The sequence below is a fragment of the Trachymyrmex septentrionalis genome, unplaced genomic scaffold (assembly GCF_001594115.1).
Source record: "Trachymyrmex septentrionalis isolate Tsep2-gDNA-1 unplaced genomic scaffold, Tsep1.0 scaffold71, whole genome shotgun sequence".
Classification (NCBI taxonomy): domain Eukaryota; kingdom Metazoa; phylum Arthropoda; class Insecta; order Hymenoptera; family Formicidae; genus Trachymyrmex; species Trachymyrmex septentrionalis.
The window spans coordinates 809757-829068 of record NW_017305895.1 but is presented as its reverse complement, the minus strand read 5'-3'; the positions used below and the strand labels follow the sequence as shown (position 1 = coordinate 829068).

The following is a 19312-nucleotide window of genomic DNA, read 5'->3' as shown; positions in this document are numbered from 1 at the left end:
AAAATATATTATGAATACAGTCACTTGTAATTTGTGCGGATTATTTATATACATTTACTTACTTTTTAAATGAATAAATAAATAATCGATGCTTATTATAGGTGAGTATATTAAATGAGTTGTACTTTTTATATTGATATATAAAACAAATATAAATTTGTTATTTTTATTTAAAAAAATTGTGTTTTATTTATCGAGAAACAATCAGGATTTTCTTTTCAATCTATTGTTTTCTCGCTAGCGAATAAAACGCGAAATAACCATAATTCCTCGATACCGGTTGCGTTCCCAGGAAGTTTCGACACTTTAACGGCACAGCTTAAGACTTTGTTTTTACGTGGATTTCCACTTTCCGCGCTCTATCGCCGCTGTTGCCTATCGATTTACGATCGCCGAAAGGCAGAAACCAATTCCGAGCGGTCATTTGCTCCAGAAGCGAGCCTGCACGAGAATCTCTCTTTCTCTCTATTTTTTTTTCTCTTTGTTCCACGAAATAAAAGCGAATAAAATTGCGCGTCGATATTTGCATAGGCTGCGCGAATATACGCGCAGTCGATTGAAAATCGCGCAAACATTCTGTGCATATTTGATCCTACAATGCAATGTATTCCGTTCAACTAGTGACAAAATCGCGATGACATGTTTCCACTCCGCGAACGGGACCTCTGTTGATGAGGCAATTACGTATATTCGATTTGAGTGTACTTCATTACACGGTTGTTGTGTAAACTCACGGTGGATCCGACTAATCGTTTAACACTACGGTTAAATTCTGATGTATTATGCATCAAGGATTGGTCATTTACTAATGACTTATTATCCACTAATCATATTTTATTTTATTGGATCAGTTTAATTCTAACTGAAAAAGAAAATGATTAAATATTATAGATTTTTAAATATTGAGACAATATATAAATATAGAGACGTTTTATCCGATAATATCTTATAACTGCACTCAAAGAAAAAGACGTAGATAATAAAATTATAAAGATGGGCAACTATATACAAGTTTATATAGAATTAACATACACACATATATATAATTGAATAAACTATTTTATAGCTATTGTAACAAAATGAATTATTTAACTATATGTACTTACATTAATTTTACTTAATTATAAAATATGTACAGTCATATTTTTGTAGTTTTTTGGATATCATTATTTTTATTTTTCATTATATTTAAAGATATATTTTTAATATTTAAAAATCAAATCTTTTTTGAAAATTAATAATTATCAGAAAATAAATTTTATATTCTGATAATTGCATTCACACTTCTCTTGAGCTTAATATTTCATCGAAATTTCCATGTAACAGTAACAGTTATTAAACCTTTATGGAGAGGATTTGGAGGATAGTATACAGACATGCGGTAAATCTCCGATTTTAAAGGACTTATGATAATCGACAAGTGTCGAGAACATGGTAGATTTCGCACAGAGCAGCGAAACAGGTAATCTCCACGAAAACGCTTTCAACGCTTTCGATAATACCAAAAAGGGTCAATAAGATTATTATAGTGATCTCGAGAAACGTTTTCAGAGCTATCCTGCATAATTGATGTTAAATATATATTGTGCGAGTAACATTGACGAGAAATTAATCCCTTGGACGTATCTTTTCACATATATGTAGACATATAATTATGAATTTTGCATTATTATTATAATAATATGTTGACATTTTAATTGTTATTTGTCTTTATCTGCAATTTCTAATTGAACCTATAAAAACATTAATACATGTTTATTTTTCTTTCCGTAATTGAGACACATAATTTATTTAATAAACGATTAACATAAAATCTTAAATTTATTTCTCTTTTGATATATTTCATTTGATTTTTAACTTACTATGTGAAGCAGTATGATTAGATGTGTATACTCTAATATTCTTAAAAATTCTTGGAACGATCAGCAATTTATAAAAAAAAATTTAGATTTTTTTCTCAATAAGGACTTCGGCCTTGAAAGGGTTGAAACTGGTTTCAACCCAGCTATTGTTCAGTATCACAATGGCACATCTGTGGGATATCGCGTTCAGAAATACTTTGAAATAAATGAGAGCTTTCAGATGAATCGATGAAAGGTTACAATCGCGCTATGGCGTCGCGGAAAGTGGCTTGTATGTGAGGAGGGTCTCAAAAGTTCCTCTACTAGTATTATATACGCGCCGCACCAACGATATTTCTCCAGAAAATCTACGGAGTCGATCTGACTCACTCCGAGATACGTTGCGTTATTTGCCGGAGGGATATTCGATGTTATCTTTTGCAGTATGTATTGTATTATCCGACGCAAATCTTTAATATAAATTTAAAGAATGCGAATGTTATCCCTTAAAATCGTACAATATTCGATGAGCTATTTATGAATCAAATAATATAACATTAAAATCAATTTTATCCTTGAAAAATGTTATCAACATTCGTTTCTTTGTATCTTCTTCATATTGTATAATGTTGCATTTTTATTTTAGTTTGTATACACATTATTTATGTGTAATTGTAATTTATGTATAAATATAAATAGATAAATATAGATATATGTGTAAATTATTCACATATAAAAGATATAGAGAATATTTTTACAATAATATGAAATATCGAATATGATTTTGATCGACGCTTTCATTCCATCATTGCCTCACGAAAATAAAGGAGAAAAATGCAAATAATTCGACAAAAAGGAAATAAAAGCTTATCGCGGCTTCAATGTGTCGGCTTTGCTACTAGAAAACCGCTCGCGAATTCGAATCAAGCAAATATATACGCGGCCGCGAAATGGCTCGATCACCGTTCAGTCAATTCCAATGCCAAACCGCGATTCAGAATTCAGCTATCGGCATTCCGGAAGATTGAAAAATTCAAAAAATTACCCGATGGTAAAATTTCCGTAATGTTGAAATTAATATACTGAAATTGATTATAACATTCTATTAACTTACTGGAGCAGAGATATTTGTGTTGTTTAAAAACGTCGTCACTTTTTACAATTATTTTGTATCTTAAAAAATTATCAACCATGGAAACTATTAAAAGCTTGCTAGACTTGAAATGTTCTGAAAATCTTTTTATAAATAAGTGATGCAAAAAATATTCAAAATTTCTACAGGATTGCAAAAAAATTATGAGTCTTTCTGTACTTAACAGATTTTATAACTGCTCCCAAATTAAATAATCCAACGAATATTTACTTATTGTTAAGCACAGGCTTTTGGATTAATATTTCTTCGTAAATCAAAGCTGGCACATGCCAAATGTCTTATGTATATCTTAATGAGACCGTAAATTAAATATTTAACTTGAGTCAAATGCGAAATTCACAAACATTTAACAGGAGTTAATTAATAATCAGCTAGGTGGCCAACCGCAGACGCGAGAAATTCGAGCTTCAACGGTGAGCATCTCGCGTAATTTCAGGCCCAGCAATTTTCTCGCCTTTATCCTCGCGAAGCTTAACTCCCGCTCGAGCGGCGCGGCGTGCACGATTAAACGTAATCGTATATTATCGGGTTATATTGCGAGCGCCGGCCGGTGCTGACGCAGCGATGTCGGCGTTATATCAGAGCGAAACAATTTTCTCTCGGGTCCGCGTGCTGGAATCGGTGAAAAATATCGGAACACTTCCTCGCGAGACGATAATCACCCTATTCATATAAAGTACTATGATCGAGGATGCGCACAACACGAAAAATGATACGCACATATCCTAAGTCTTACAACAATGATTTTATACGATTTTTTATATTTTATATGCTATAAAAGATTTTAAATTTTAGTTGTTTTTTTTTTTTGAAATTTTGAAATAATTGTATGAGAATTTCATCCTGTAAAAATATAACATTTATGTATGTTGCATGATATTATATAATGTATGTATTTATATAATGTTATATAACATTTTAATTTATTAACTTAATTTATTTATTTATTTTAATACAAATTCTAATTAATATATCGACTGTAAAATGTATTATACATAGATACGTGTGAAGCAATATTAAATGTTTATCTCTTTTTATTTCTTGAAGCAATTATTTTATTACTTGCTACTATAATCACAAAAAAAGTAAAAATGTTATTTGTTATTTTTTTTTATTTCAGTTAAAAATTATAGACGACGCTAAATGATTTGAATTATAACTTAGAACATAACGATAAAAATAATATCAAATGGATTTGAAACTTTGTACATTACTGACGGAAAAGGTTACTATTGGGTACATTTGAAATAAAGGTGGTTAAGGCGGATTACGGCCTGCGAAATCGTGAAACTCACGGTTTGTTTTCCCTTAATATTACTTCACGTTCCGCTAGGGTTAATCCCCATTAGTAAAATCACGGGTGAAATTATAATAAAGCCGAGCAACGTGGTTTAAGCTGCGCCGTGTGTTCTCGGCGCATATCTGCGTGAAACGCGGTCCGCGTGCAGTGTATGCAGATGAGGAGGACAGACAATTTTCTCGCAGTTATGGACGCGCGGCGTAGTGAGGTCCGCGTTAAATCTAAATGAAGGAAAGTAGCTTATAGTACAGAGCCACTATCGGGCGCAGGGCTGCTAGACGATCGGCGCCGCTCATTAGTCGCCGATGGTGCATTAATATTAATGGACTATCGATACTCGCGCACGGGTAAAAGCTATTTAATAGCGCAGTTAATAGCATTGCGTACCGGGTTACCTCGACTAGGATCCATTAGCGAAATTATGTGAAATCGCGGCGGAATCAGACAGTATTGTCTCGGACGAATGCTGCGGGATACATTTCCGCAATGCACCCTATATCGTTAGCATCAACATTAAAAAATTACGATAATTATGGATATTTCTTTTGAGAATAGTGCCTTCTAAGATTTCAGGTTTTTTTCAATTGTTGATGCAAATAAAAATTTAATAATATATTTCCTCAACGTACTCTACATTGGCATCAACATTTAAAAATTGTAATAACTGCGGATGTTTTTTATTTTGAGAATATTGTCTTTTAAGATTTTACGTATTTTTTTCGTAGTTGCGAATTCAAGTAAAGATTTAATAATATATACTATTTCTTATTAGTGTTAAGATTTTCTACAAGAATATTATTAATAAAAATAAAGATAAAATAAAAATAGATACCTAATCCAAATTATGTTTAAGATTTCTATCTTATTTTTGTAATTTGTTCCATAGATATTTATATTTATAAATTGTTTTTTAAAAATTTATTTAGATATTGAAAATAATATTTTTATATCTTGTATTAGACAAAAAAACTATAAAAATGCACCTAAAAAGGCTGAATAAATAAATGAAAAAATTTAATTATATCATTTAATATCAATGGGAATTTTTCATTGACTCGGCAAAAGATTTCTAATATTATTACTGTGTAATATATCATCGGTTGATACTAATGCTTGTCAATGTTCACAACATGAAACCTGACCGACATTACTTTCATTATCAGCAACCGCTTATCTCTCTGCAAGTGCAGTTGAAACTCGAAGTTACGTCTATCGATCATTCCTCGGAACTGACGAGAGAACAGCATCATAACTTCTCCAGGTCGATCAGCTTCCGCGCTCCTTTGGGAACTTGCTCGAAGCGATTAGCGATTCTGCTCATCGATGAGACAGAACAGAAGCTCAACAATGCGCGAGAGAATAGAAAGATGGCAGAAGAAGAAAAATGAGTTAAGAGAGAATAAAAGAACTTTGGAATTGAGATCCAAATATTCTGCACAAATTCAGAAAACGCAATATAATGGAATTATATGTAAATGTTCACCAATTAGTATGTAAATATTAAAAAATAATTTAAATAAGAAATAAAATAAGAGAACAATGAATAAACATAGAATGAAACTAGAGATTCACAATTGAATATGTTGAAGACAGAATAGTGGATAGTCTCGCACTTTGTACGATTTTATACACATGTAAAAAGTAAGAAACGTTTAAGGCGATTATTTATGCCACGAAAGACTCGAAAATATCAGATAGTCAATACTCAAGGTGGCAACAAAATTCTTATGCGTGCATATCTTAAAATTATAATTGTCTTATTTACTTCTCATTCTTCGGTCTTTAGTTGCATGATAAACAATAAGATACGTCATATGCTTTTACATGAAAGATAAAGGAGAAGGTGGAGATACCCGTCGTACGTTTGTCCAGCAGGAGGCAAATCACGTACAACGTTCTTCGCGGACTACCGAATTGAATTTCGGACAACACTTACGACGGCAGTCTCATGAATAATGCACCGGTCGCGGTCGGCGGCCGCGGGTGTCGCACTCGGAAAAGTGTTGACCCCTTCGACCAAGATGGATGGGACATCCGTTGATTATCAAAGACAAACGTTTTCTCTCTCTCTCTCTCTCTCTCTCTCTCTCTCTCTCTCTCTCTCTCTCGACTCTTTTTTCTGTTTCTCGCTGTCGTGCGCGTGCATGGCCGACGTCGTCGACCGCCCCCAGCTACAGGCTCCGGGGGCCGCATACGTGACCCCTCAGAATGGCGTGCCGCGAACGTTCCACTGATAATTTACAAGGACGATAGAGAGCCTGAATAACGACGCTGTTCGTGTAAACGCGACCTCTCAGGAGGACGCTTCGTTTGCTAAATTAAAAGCGAATGCATCTATAATATAAAATGTATACGTATTGTAGAAACAGAGCCTTTATATAATATTGTCTTCTATAATCGCTAATTGTAAGAATCATTTTTATAAGGTTTTATTTTCTAAATGTGGAAAAACTGTTCCCGTAATTTTTATATCAATTGCAAAATAAATTATAAAAGTGGTATTAAATATTATATATAGAGTACTCTCTCTTTATGAACTTTGAATAAAAAAAGCACATTTCTGCATTTTTTATTGGATCCACATGTGTTACAAATTCTATATTTAATTTTAATTATGCAATACAACTTTATTTGGTAAATTAATTTATTTTTTCCTACTGTTTTCTTAGTTTGAATGTCGAATGAATTATTTTCGATCGATGTAAAAAATTCGCAGGAGAAACGGTAAAGACGAGAAAAAAGTTTCGAAATGCACGAGATGATTTGCTTTCGTACGAAGGCTCGCCGATGCAACGTAATATCTGGCCGAATGCGAAATAAGCTGATACAACGTAGCCGCTATTACATTTCATTGCACGACATTAGACAAGATTACGTTACTTTTCGTAATGTTACGCCAAGCCTTGTGACTTAATGGCTTATTTCATCATCGTTCCACCGAATATATGATACGTCCCTTTCCCGTTGTGCGTCTTTTTAAAAATGCCTTCGAGAGCTTGCACTATTTGCTATCATTTCCATAAACGTTGCATAACCGCGACATGGTATCATATCTATGGTTCAAATCGATGAAACGCATCGATTTTAAGTGCAATATTTCTTAATGTTAACTTAAAATCTTATTGTTCTTTTTACACGTGTATAATTAAAAAATTTTATTAAAAAAAAATTTACTTGAAGAGTTCATATAAAACAATTAGTCTATTTTTAAGCTATACAGTGAATTTCATTGAGAGAGAGAGAGAGAGAGAGAGAGAGAGAGAGAGAGAGAGAGAGGAGAGAGGAGAGAGAGAAAATTGGAGGCTGTACTGAGTAAGTACTAAGTACTAAGTTTATGGTAAATCGTGAAAACAAGAATTGATAAGCCTGCAACAGCGAATCGACGTCTTACTCAGCATTTCGCAGAGGAAGTCTATATAACGGCTGAAATTCGCTTCGAATTCGCTCGGTTCCCGATTTCCACGCAGACGAGAGTGGTGCACGTGCACAGGCATCATTAATCTTGCCTGACCAATGATCAACGACCTCTCTCATTGACTACGACGTACGAGCATGCGAGGCGTACGTATGCGGTCTCTCGAACGACTATCGAAGAGTGCACGCGGTTCTTCTTAGCCTTCTACGAAAGTTCATAAAGTATTTCTAACAAATGTTTACAAGCACTATGAACCATAATGAGTATTCTAATTGAGCTAATGAAAATATATAGATATAATAACGTTCTTGAATATATTTATCTCCTTCTGGACTATTCCATTACATAATTTTCAGATAATGTCATTTTACAACAATAAATACATTTTAATTATATATTGAACTATATATTATATTAGAAAATTTATATTTTTTATCAAATAGTATATTTTAAAATAATATTTTTTGTTCATTTTTTCTTTCTTTTTTTTGTAAATGCCTTTAATTTTAAATTAAGCTCATGATTGTTCACATCGTTATTATTGGCAATAAATTACGCTTTGGCAGCAAAGATCGAGTTTTAAATGCGTCGCGTCGAACGTGACATTACACATAGAGCTATTATACGGCGAGAATTCTAATTGCAACAAATTTATCTCTCTCAATAAAACGCAATAGGCTATTGTCCGCTGAGGCACCTAATTAGATCGGAAATATAATAGCACGTGGAATAAACTCCTGATATCCGCCCACGCACACGTGAATGCGTGCGTGTCTCGATTAAGTAATGTATGATCGTATATACTGGATGTTCCAGAGAATCCGTATAACAATTACAAGGCGATATTCTCTATCAAAACTTGTATGTTCATTTTGTTATAATTTTCCAATTTGCAACATTAAATATCTCAATGATCCAAAATATATATATATTTATTTACAAACACATCGAAATTTATTTATATTAGAATATTAAATCAATATTAAGTCTGAAGAAATGCTATTATTTACCTTCATAAATTTTCAAGATTAAATCATAACTCGCTTTTAATGAAAGAAATATTGTTCTTTTTAGAAAATCATTGCTTTGCCTTCATTATTGAAAGCTCTCGCAGACACCCGGTATAACTGCCCTGTAAAACGGTGTCACTGCCGCACGCCATTGGGGTCGTAGGGATGCGAGCTGTTTCGCGAGTAGGCGGGGATTATTAATGACCACGAGCCGCCTTATCTTTTCCACTTCCTGTTCGAGATACATAATACGTGGGCCGCCTCGCGCGCAGTAGTTGCATCGCATCGCAACATTGTGCGTACGACTTCTCGGAGAGAAGACCCGCGCTCTCGTCTCATTGTATGTGCCTCTCGTGTACCATCGCGAAGCTGCGCATGCACCCGTGTATTTATCATCGCCCGAAATCGCACCCGCGTCGCGGCAAGGAATGACTTGAGAGAACGATTAATCGTCGTTATCTTCGATCGCGGAAAATTTTATTGCCATTGCCGTAGCACATAATATCGAACGGAATGCCTCGGCGATGTTGTACAATTACACTTCAAATTCAGCAAAGGCTAGCTGAATTTTGTAATAAATTATATTAAATCGAAATATTTAACGCAAATTGAAAAGTTCTAGCAAAATGTAACATCACACTGAAAAAAATACTAAATTTTAATAAATATTTGTTCGAATTGTTCTAAGTAAATCTTTATTCAATATAAACATATTATGATATTTATTTGAAAAATTCTTAATTTGATGTAATTGTCATTTTTTTATTAAGTAAATATTTATTTATTGTAAGCAAATGTTTATTTATTAGGCGTCGAGTGACTTGCCACTCGGTGTAATTAACTCGCGATCTATATAGATCTGGGTTCAATCCCATTTGCGCTCAAATACGTGATTTTTTATGTTTAAGGAGCCAAAAATAGCTTGTGATTAAGAGATCTCTGATTCGGATTTAAACTGCAAGTCCTATATATCATGGATATATGTATGGATCCCCAGGTTGGACATATTAGATTAACAATCTAACGAAAAAAATTGTTACGAAAATCTCATGAAAAGTAGGCACTGTATTTTGAAATATTGCTATCAAATGAATGAAATGTTTACTTATTACTATTCAAAGAAATATTATGTATTAAGATTTAGTTATTTTTTTTTTCAATGCAAATTCAAGAATGCCGCTTTATAATTTATTGTTACACGAAGCTTCGAATTTTATAATAACGTATCCAATTATCGAAATGTGTAATTCAAACTGACGTGTACATACGTAGAAAGAGAATTATTGTTTAAGGAAAAATACTTGAGTGGTATGAACAATTGGACTTATTTTTTGTTTTATATTATTATTTTTAATTAATTACTAGCAGGTAAACCACAAAATCGTACATATTTAATTTACTTTATTTTTCTCTTACTAATTTACTTCATTTTTATCTTAAACTTATAAACTGATACTTCAAACTGGAAAAATTTTAATTTATAATATTAGTCGTCTTGAATTCTCAAAAAATTTTTCTATAATTTTTACCTTTAATTTTTTCTTTTTTTCAAAATTAGTTTCCAATGAGTACTCATTATACTTCCACTTAAGTCCACTTAAGCGGTTTTAATTATTTTTGCTCTTCTTTAAGATTTGGAGAGAACTTTGCGACGCCTCCCTCTTAGCTCCATACAAATAAGAAAGTTGTAACGAATTGCAACATTCACAAGTTTGATAGAAAATATACCAGCCTATTATTTACAAAGAAATGTTTTGCATTGGAATATATGTAAAGTATCATAAATACTTTTTTATATGCTACTTTAAATAATTTTTTTTTATTTTATTTTAAAAAGAAATGAGGGAAGTATAAAAAAATACTGTTCCATACACCGAGCACCTTTTCTTCTTTCTGAAGAAATAAACCTATGAGAGAGGTTGAGGGAGTCTGAGAAAGAATATAAAAGCAACCCCCTGGAGGAATGGACGCTGCGGCTTCTCTTATTGGCGAAATTAAAGAGCACGTAGAAATGCAATTGGCGATTCTTTATGCAACTTCCTAAGGACATCACGGGTCCTTGCTTTTACCAAGAGCAATTCATAGATTTGTAGATCTGATGAGAAGGAGGTTGGAACCCTCGCATGCGAGTTCTCGAGGGGTAAACTCAGATTTTCGATATTATTTGCTTTGTACTGCGCAATAGGGAGAAGAGAAAGATATATAGAATGAGAAGAGACGAGAAACTGCAAATCCTCGGTAACAGGAGGCGAACACGAGTCCTCCCCCCTCCCCCCATCCCGTTATTCCCATCCCTCCGGAAAATCGGTCTGCCTATAATAAGCCCAAACGATTGCTTCGCGAAATTGCTTTTCTTCAAACAGAGGCGTTTGATGTCGCATCTCCTTTTTGACGGATCGTAATCGCGCGCGTGTTAGTGCGCTCTGAGCTGTCGAGTTTCGCTGCTGGAAAGACGGAAAGATCTCTTTGGATCTTTAGCCGACGTTTCCTATTTCGTATTCATGGGCAAATGGGCGACGCAGAATATTTGCTCCGCGTGAACAACTTCCAAAGAATACAGTAGTCTCGTTATCTTTCGGTATTAAATGATATATATATTAATATTAACGCAAACATAAGCGCATAAGACATAATCTGCGATTTGACAAATGTTGATTCAGAAAGAAGTATTAATAAATACGAATAATTTTTGTATACTTGGCAATAATAATTTTATTGAAATATCTAAAAATTTAAATAGATACAGATTTGAAAATAATATTGTTGGACTATCAAAATAATTATGTAGGAAACTCAAGTGTGATGAGCAATATTGCAAAAAGCAACATTATAGCGACCAGTCTGTGCATAATTATTTTAATAGTCTAATAAAATTAGTTTCAAATCTATATCTAACTAAATTTTTAGATAATTTTCTGCAAAATCGTCTTTTTATGTATGTTCTTAAGAATTAAGAATTAAACAATATTATCGATATTGAACAAATAAAAGAAGTATAAATATAATGTAAGTATCATGCGTATCAACGAATTTTAGATATTAGTGAACACGTTGTACATTAAAATGTACTAAATTTTAATAAACATTTGAATAGTATTAATTTTACATTTATTAAATGTAAATACACATATATATTTATTTAGTATAAGAATCATTAATTCGATTTAATTATTATTTTTATCAAATAATATTTATTTACTGTAAATAAATGTAAAAGTAGTACTATAGAAAAATATATATATATATAATAATAAAATTTAGTAAATTTTTCCCAATATATGTAAATGCTTTTCAAATTTTCCTTAAAAGCTTTGCTAAATTAATTACAATAAAAAAAATTATTTGAGTTTTATAAAGCATATCATAGACATCAAGCTTTTTAGCTTTCGCACTTACATTGATATTTGTGGAGTATGATTTGATGTCACTTTTTCTTTGCAGCTCCTATACATCCGGAACATCCTATGGGACAGCCGTCGGGCGACAGATTTTCCACGGGAATGTCAGGATCAGGTTTCATGGACGGGTGAGAACTTAAGATTTACAGACTTAATTTTTATCTAAAACACAATACATATCCTGTTTGTTCTTATAATTAATAAAATATCAAACGCTTTCAAATCGTAATAGGCTATTTTTGAAATACTTTTTATGTCGCTAACATCAATATGTTTAATTATTTTTTATCCAATAACAAATTATAATTTATCATTGCATTAAAAGGAAAGAGTATCTCTTGAGCTTCTGAAGCTATTTTAAATTTTTTCGTAAAATTCTTTTCTTAAAAAAAAAAAAAACAATTATGAAATTTTGTATGTAAAATGGAAGGAAAAATAACTGTCGCACCAGCAAAATTCAATGAAATTTTAAGGGGATTTTGAAGATCTTGCTATTGTACGTTTTACCGCTAATTCTATATCAAAATCTGTTGCCAATATTTGCTATTTCACTTACTTGGTTTCAATTTTGTTATTCTTTTGACTCCATCAGCTCGAAGGGGAGAAGATTTAAGATAATTTTATCGTGATGAGCGCGATCAAACTAAATTCGAATTTTCACTCCTTATGACGCGAAGGGATTTAGCGAGTGTCCTCAAATTTGTTACCCGTGGCGTCATCTATAGGGATTCGGTTTATCGGTGTTTTTAAGAGGGCAGGCTGTTCGCAGCGTTACCGTTAGTTTACTACAGTTTACAAATGGTTGACACCGGGTGTGGTGTCAAATGACACAAGCTCCTAAACATCAAGCCAAATGTTTTGATAATTGATCTACGAATTATGAAGCTACTCTTGTACCTAGCATTGTTGCAGAATACATGTATTTTTGTACGAGCCAAAAATAACGCCGAGAATACGACGGAGCCAAGGTAATACTCCGCGCAGCTTTATGTCCCTCGAGGTTACGTGGAGCCGCGAATATTTTTTCTAGATAACATAATCTTTCACATATGAAGTCGATTGATAAATAATCGGACAACGACTGATAACGACCGATCTTGCTTCACCCATTCACTTCGAAATGTGATGAACGGTAGCTAAAAATCCAACTTTCTTGTGACTTTACTGAGGTTATGTTTTGAAATAATAACATGTCTGTTCCAATCCAAATCATCACATAAAAATATCACGGACGACCGTTGTTTTTCCATTTGTCAACGTAGTTTTGCCTTAGCTACTTACTTTAAATAAATTCACACGAAATCTAAATTACGAAAATTCTATGAGAAAAAAATCTTTACCAATACATTTTTATGTCAATGAATAAACAAGAAAGATAAGAATACGTATAAACTCTGTTATCTTTTTATTGTGACAGCATGGGACATGGAGATATGTTGGACATCTCAGGAATTGGAATGTCTACACCTCACATCTCTCATTTGGCATCTGCGAATCCATTTAACATACTTTCGCCGAGTCCACAGCCAACCAGCTCACAATCCAGCACAATGGATTTCAATACATTCAGCGGCCTTACTAATGGCAATATACAATTCCCTCCTAATATGAATTTTGATGAGATGTCAAGCATAAGTTCAGTTTCAGGCAGAAAGGACAATCATAAAGGAACTTGTGAGGTTTGTGCTTGAGTACAAAAATAGATTTGAATTTAAAATTATTGATATACAAAAAGAAGTTACAAAATTGAATTCTTACAGGTATATATAGGAAAAACCTGTGCACAGTTTGTAGGAAACCAATCCGTTTATATTATATATCCCATGACACAGAAAATGCTCGAGGAGAAATTAATGAAGGCCTTTCAAGTTATCAATTTCTCAAAGTATGTTTTTTTGAAGCTTTAGAAAATATTGAAATAAAATTTATATATAATATACAAGATAATATTAATATCGTGATATTTAAATGAGATGAAAGAGATTAAAATGTTTTCAACTATTTTATCACACAGTGAGCTCTCGTCAAATTGCGAAGGATATGCGAAGCCGTCCCTTTGCTATTCCGCCTTTCCGATTTGCCGCGACCCATCTAATACTAAAAAACCAAAGAATGCGGAAGCGAGCACGCAGCTCTTCAATCTCCTGAATTCCAAACAAGATGATTTTTTAGACGACGGAGATCGCGATGACACGGATGATTTTTCAAGACTGCATAGTGTTCCCAAACGTAGTCCTACTTTGGGGCCCGTTTTCAATTTTATGCCCAATGAAGATGGGAAGTCAAGCAACAAGAAAATAATTAATCAGAGTTACGGCGACGCACGAGCATCCAGTAGAAATGAGATCAATCGTAAATTACGAAGGATATGCCGGGAGGAGTGCGAAATGTTAGAGAATGAGTTGTGCAGAAAGGAATATGCGATAGCGAAAAGGCATCCATTGATTGGGCATCAAGTGCCTTTGGTTGAATGTTCTGACTTACCACTGGAAGGGACAACTGAGGCTCGTGATTGCTTAACACTTGGATTATCTGTGGTGAACAACGTGCAAGAAAGTACGTATTTTTTATATTTTATTAATTTTTAATTAAAATCTAACGTGTTATTAGAATTAAAACAAACATTTTTTAACACTTTACATACATTGTATATCTCGCCAAGATTTGCACATTTAAGATAATGCGTCTATTATGAATTAATTTTAGTTTTTAATTCTATCTCTTGCACATCCAAGTTACAATACAATCCAACAGATTCATAAAGAAACAAACATGAAAAAACACACAAATCAACACAAATTTTTATTTCCAAAAAAATATATAAATATGTATGATGATCTTATAAAATTTGCTCAGCTAGTAAAAGAAAAAATGAAATTTAATTTACTGGCGTGCTTATTATCAAATCAAATTATTACATTTAGGATTGAAAAATACCATACATGCTAAAAATAGAAATTATTTTTTGGTTTTTTAATTATTAGCTATATATCATAAGGTAAATAAATATAAAATGTTTAGTAGATAGAAATCTTAAAGACTGCATAAAATATATTACAATTTTAACATGTTTCTTGCAGATGATTATTGCTATTGGGGTAGTGGAAAATCTTATCGAGGAACTGTGAAAATGAGCGTTAGTGGAAGAATGTGTTTGCGGTGGTCTCATCACTTCAATCTTCCGATTTCTGATTATCCCGAATTAGCTGGACGTCATTCTTATTGTCGAAATCCTGGCGGTAAAGAAATTCAGCCATGGTGTTATGTTGATGTCAATAACAGAATGCAAAAAGAATTTTGCAGTATACCTAAATGTGGTAAGAACTTGTAAAATACACAAAAATATATTTTACAAAAATATATTATACTATGCGTGTACTTAATAAAAAACATTTTTATTATTTTCAGTTGAGAATTTATGGATTTATGCGGTCGTTGGTTTTGTACTAACAGGAGGATTTGTTATTATATTAATTTGTTATTGCTGCTGCTACAGAAGTAGGAAATCCAGAAGGCAAATGAATCATTTACCATCCAATAAAGTAAATATATTCGTATATACATATATTTTCTACGAAAGAGTGGAAAATTGTATTGATATTTTTCAATTATAAGTCGCAAGCAGATAACATTGTTAACAATACTTTCTTTTTATTAGATGTTAACTAGTATCCAGTGTGATAAGAACATATATGATGGAAGGAGGAGTACAACACAACCCATGGAAATGAGTTCTCTTTTGGCAGGGCCTGGTAATACGACGCCGGGCACTGGCACTTTAAGCAGTGGCAGTAGTAGAACATCTAATAATAGGATACCGCAATTTACTACAAATAATATCGTGCTCTTGCAAGAACTTGGTGAAGGCGCTTTTGGTAAATATACGAAAATTATTTTTGCTGTATGTAAATTCAATAAATAATTTTACTTAAAAATTAATATTGACTATATTTTTAGGAAAAGTTTATAAAGGTGAATTGCAAACGGGAAATAAATGTGAGCCACCTATTTATGTAGCGGTAAAAACACTGAAGGAAAATGCTACGCCCAAGACTCAAAGCGATTTTAAAAGAGAAGTCGAATTGATGACAGATCTACGGCATCCGAATATCATTTGTTTGCTTGGTGTGATACTGAAAGGGGAACCAATGTGTATGCTCTTTGAGTACATGACACAAGGAGATTTGCATGAGTTTCTAATCTGTCATTCTCCGAGATCGGATATTCCATTAAATAATAGCGGCGGAAAAATTCTGGAGCAACCGGAGTTTTTGCATATTGCTTTACAAATTGCTTCTGGTAGATATTGATGTTCTTACGATTAGGTTGACATAATTTTGTTTTACGTATAATAATTATCATTCTCCTTAGGCATGGAATATTTAGCTAGTCATCATTATGTCCATCGTGATTTGGCAGCAAGAAATTGCCTAGTAGGCGATAATCTAACAGTAAAAATCTCAGACTTCGGTCTGTCGCGAGATATATATAGCAGCGACTACTACAGAGTACAATCCAAGAGTTTACTCCCTGTTCGATGGATGCCACCCGAGTCGATTCTTTATGGTAAATTCACTACCGAATCGGATGTATGGAGTTTCGGAGTTGTACTCTGGGAAATTTACAGCTATGGATTGCAGGTAAAAATTATCAAATTAAAAGTAATAATAATGAATTTTATGTTTTCTTACAATTTATGCATTTATTTCTGTTTAGCCATATTACGGATACAATAATCAGGAAGTTATAGATATGATTCGCTCGCGGCAACTATTACCGTGTCCTGAAGATTGCCCGACGATGATTTACAGTTTGATGATCGAATGCTGGCACGAGGTAGCGAATCGTAGGCCACAATTCCCGGAAATACATCACCGACTGCATAATTGGTACATAAATCAAACCTATTTGAGCGATTTCTGCAACGAATCTATCACCAGTTATTCCGGCAGCAGTCACAAGAGTACGAACAAGACTAATTCGACGCAACTGTCAGCGCCGATATATAAGAGTGATCCAAAAACAGGCACGGAACCAGTAAACATGTGTAATCTTAACGATCACAATAACGTGATAAAAATGCTACCACCAACAAATACTTTTCCGAATTCTAACTGCGTTGAGCAGAGACCAAATTGCGGTTTTAGCACGGAGCATGGCACACCGATAAAAACATCTAATTATCAGAATCCCACTACGAATGTCAATCTGAACGATGTCTATGACGACAAACAGTGTTGCTCGCCCAAATTGAGTGGCGCAAAGAAAGTTTTACCTGCGGTAGTACCTCAGTCGGGTATTCCCAAGCCAAACGTGCCTAATGGCTCAAGACCGATGCAAAACGGCGCGCAATTAGTTGTCAGGTTACCAGATCCCAGTAAAGTTACGACTGAAACAAGGGTATCAAAATGAACTTCATTCGCGACCACGAATGATTCATTTTCGATCAAACAAAATGCAGTTTCTGATTTTCAACAGAAACATTAGCTCCTTACCATGTTCGTTCACAACTTCAAGAATTTGGAATTCAGCAACTGTGTAGGTTGTCATCGAAACAGGCACTGCCAGTTTTAAAAGAAGAAAAAAGAAGCTGTCACACGAATGCGTACGTTGTTCGTATATTTGTCGTGATATTTGTCAGCGTCAATGAAAACGTATGTTTATTCTTGCAATACTATCGGATTTTTTTCGATAATATTATAAACGAATAGGGTAGATACAAAGAGCTACTACTACTACTAATCATTGCCATAATATTTATTTATTTTTACAAATATATACCTATTTTATATTGCCTCTTATTGTTAGTTCGGATAACGTATATAGTGTGTTTCCTCTTACGATCTATTATCTTATTTTTTTGGATGTGGTATTGAACAAACAAAATAGACACAAAGAGTAGCTACAATACTTAATCACTGCCATATATATGCATTTATTTATTGTTATAAATATACACGTATTTTATAATATATAATTACCATTTATTTTGGATGGTATATATACATATATATATCTGTAATGTTTTACACTTAATTTAATACAGTCTAATTTAATACGTACATACGTGGGATATAGAAATGAACGTTATGCTCTATGATTCCATTTGTGATTATAATAATGCAACACAATAAAACGAAATTTTTAATACGTACTTTTATTTTTACGAAAAGATAGATATCCATTGAAGCATTATATTAGTAAATATATGTATAATTTATACGTTTATTCATAAGATATATATAAGACGGGCGAAAGATAATTCTATTTCACAAAGAAGAAAAATAAATTCTTTCTTACAAAACACAATATCAACAAATGTTGATAGCTTATATTAAAACGAGTGTTTAATCATGTGCATGCTCTGTCCAAAGAGTATAATATGTATGGAATATATTGTTATGCTCTATATAAGGCATACTCCTCTATGAATCACGTTTTTAAATAATCTTTACAGAACTGTTCAAAAAGATTCGTATATGCGGGTAATCGGATATATATTGTAATAAGCGAAAATGAGAAAATAAAGAGCGATAGAGAAATGAATGTGTGCGTGTGTGCATGTGTGTATTTTGTGAATATATATTGAGACGTTTTCTAAAAAGCAATTTTTATAATCATCGTATGCCAAAACCCGGATAGCGAATATTGATTGTTAATAAAAAAAGTATTCAATTTGTACATTTTTATGATAATCACATGTATCTTTTATCTGTAATCTTTGAGGTCGTTCTTTTAACTGAAAACATAATTTATTGCTGCAATTGTGCTATATGAATTTATATTATGTTCTATATCTAAATGTGAAAAACCATAATATAATGAAAAATAAGAATGAATTTATTTGCTATATTGTTTATGACTTTCCTGTGTCAATATATTCATGCATTGTCAATATGTTCACAAATACTTAATGTCAACGTAATTGTTATCATTGCTAATAAGAGAATTTACACTAAATTTTGTAGATACTATTTTTTCTTTAGTATTCTTTGAGACCTCAAAGACGCAAACGACTGAGATTTAATACCCGCAAAACTCAGCGATGTTGGATGGAAAATTTTATCAGCGTTCGTGTATAAATTATATGTTATTCGTATATGGGGCGTATAATATACAATCTATATATATGTAACAGGCGCTAAAATATTACTGCTTGATATCGGATCGAGCAACATCAGATGATGAATTTTGC

General features: G+C 32.9%; 1 protein-coding gene across 2 annotated transcripts in view; it reads left to right on the top strand.

The window, feature by feature from the left end:
* LOC108753755 (tyrosine-protein kinase transmembrane receptor Ror) overlaps positions 1-18035 on the top strand; it is a 272244-nt gene extending 254209 nt beyond the window's left edge. Inside the window, exons 5-14 of one of the 2 annotated variants that reach the window (XM_018495630.1) lie at positions 12161-12245; positions 13535-13796; positions 13878-14002; positions 14132-14673; positions 15198-15434; positions 15526-15659; positions 15776-15992; positions 16075-16416; positions 16489-16757; positions 16834-18035. In XM_018495630.1, coding sequence (XP_018351132.1) covers positions 12161-12245; positions 13535-13796; positions 13878-14002; positions 14132-14673; positions 15198-15434; positions 15526-15659; positions 15776-15992; positions 16075-16416; positions 16489-16757; positions 16834-17529 — 2909 coding nt within the window. In that variant the 3' untranslated portion in view covers positions 17530-18035. Of the gene's footprint in view, positions 1-12160; positions 12246-12986; positions 13086-13534; positions 13797-13877; positions 14003-14131; positions 14674-15197; positions 15435-15525; positions 15660-15775; positions 15993-16074; positions 16417-16488; positions 16758-16833 lie in introns of those variants that run through there. The other variant, XM_018495631.1, reaches the window with a different exon arrangement.
* The last annotated feature ends 1277 nt before the right edge of the window (positions 18036-19312 follow it).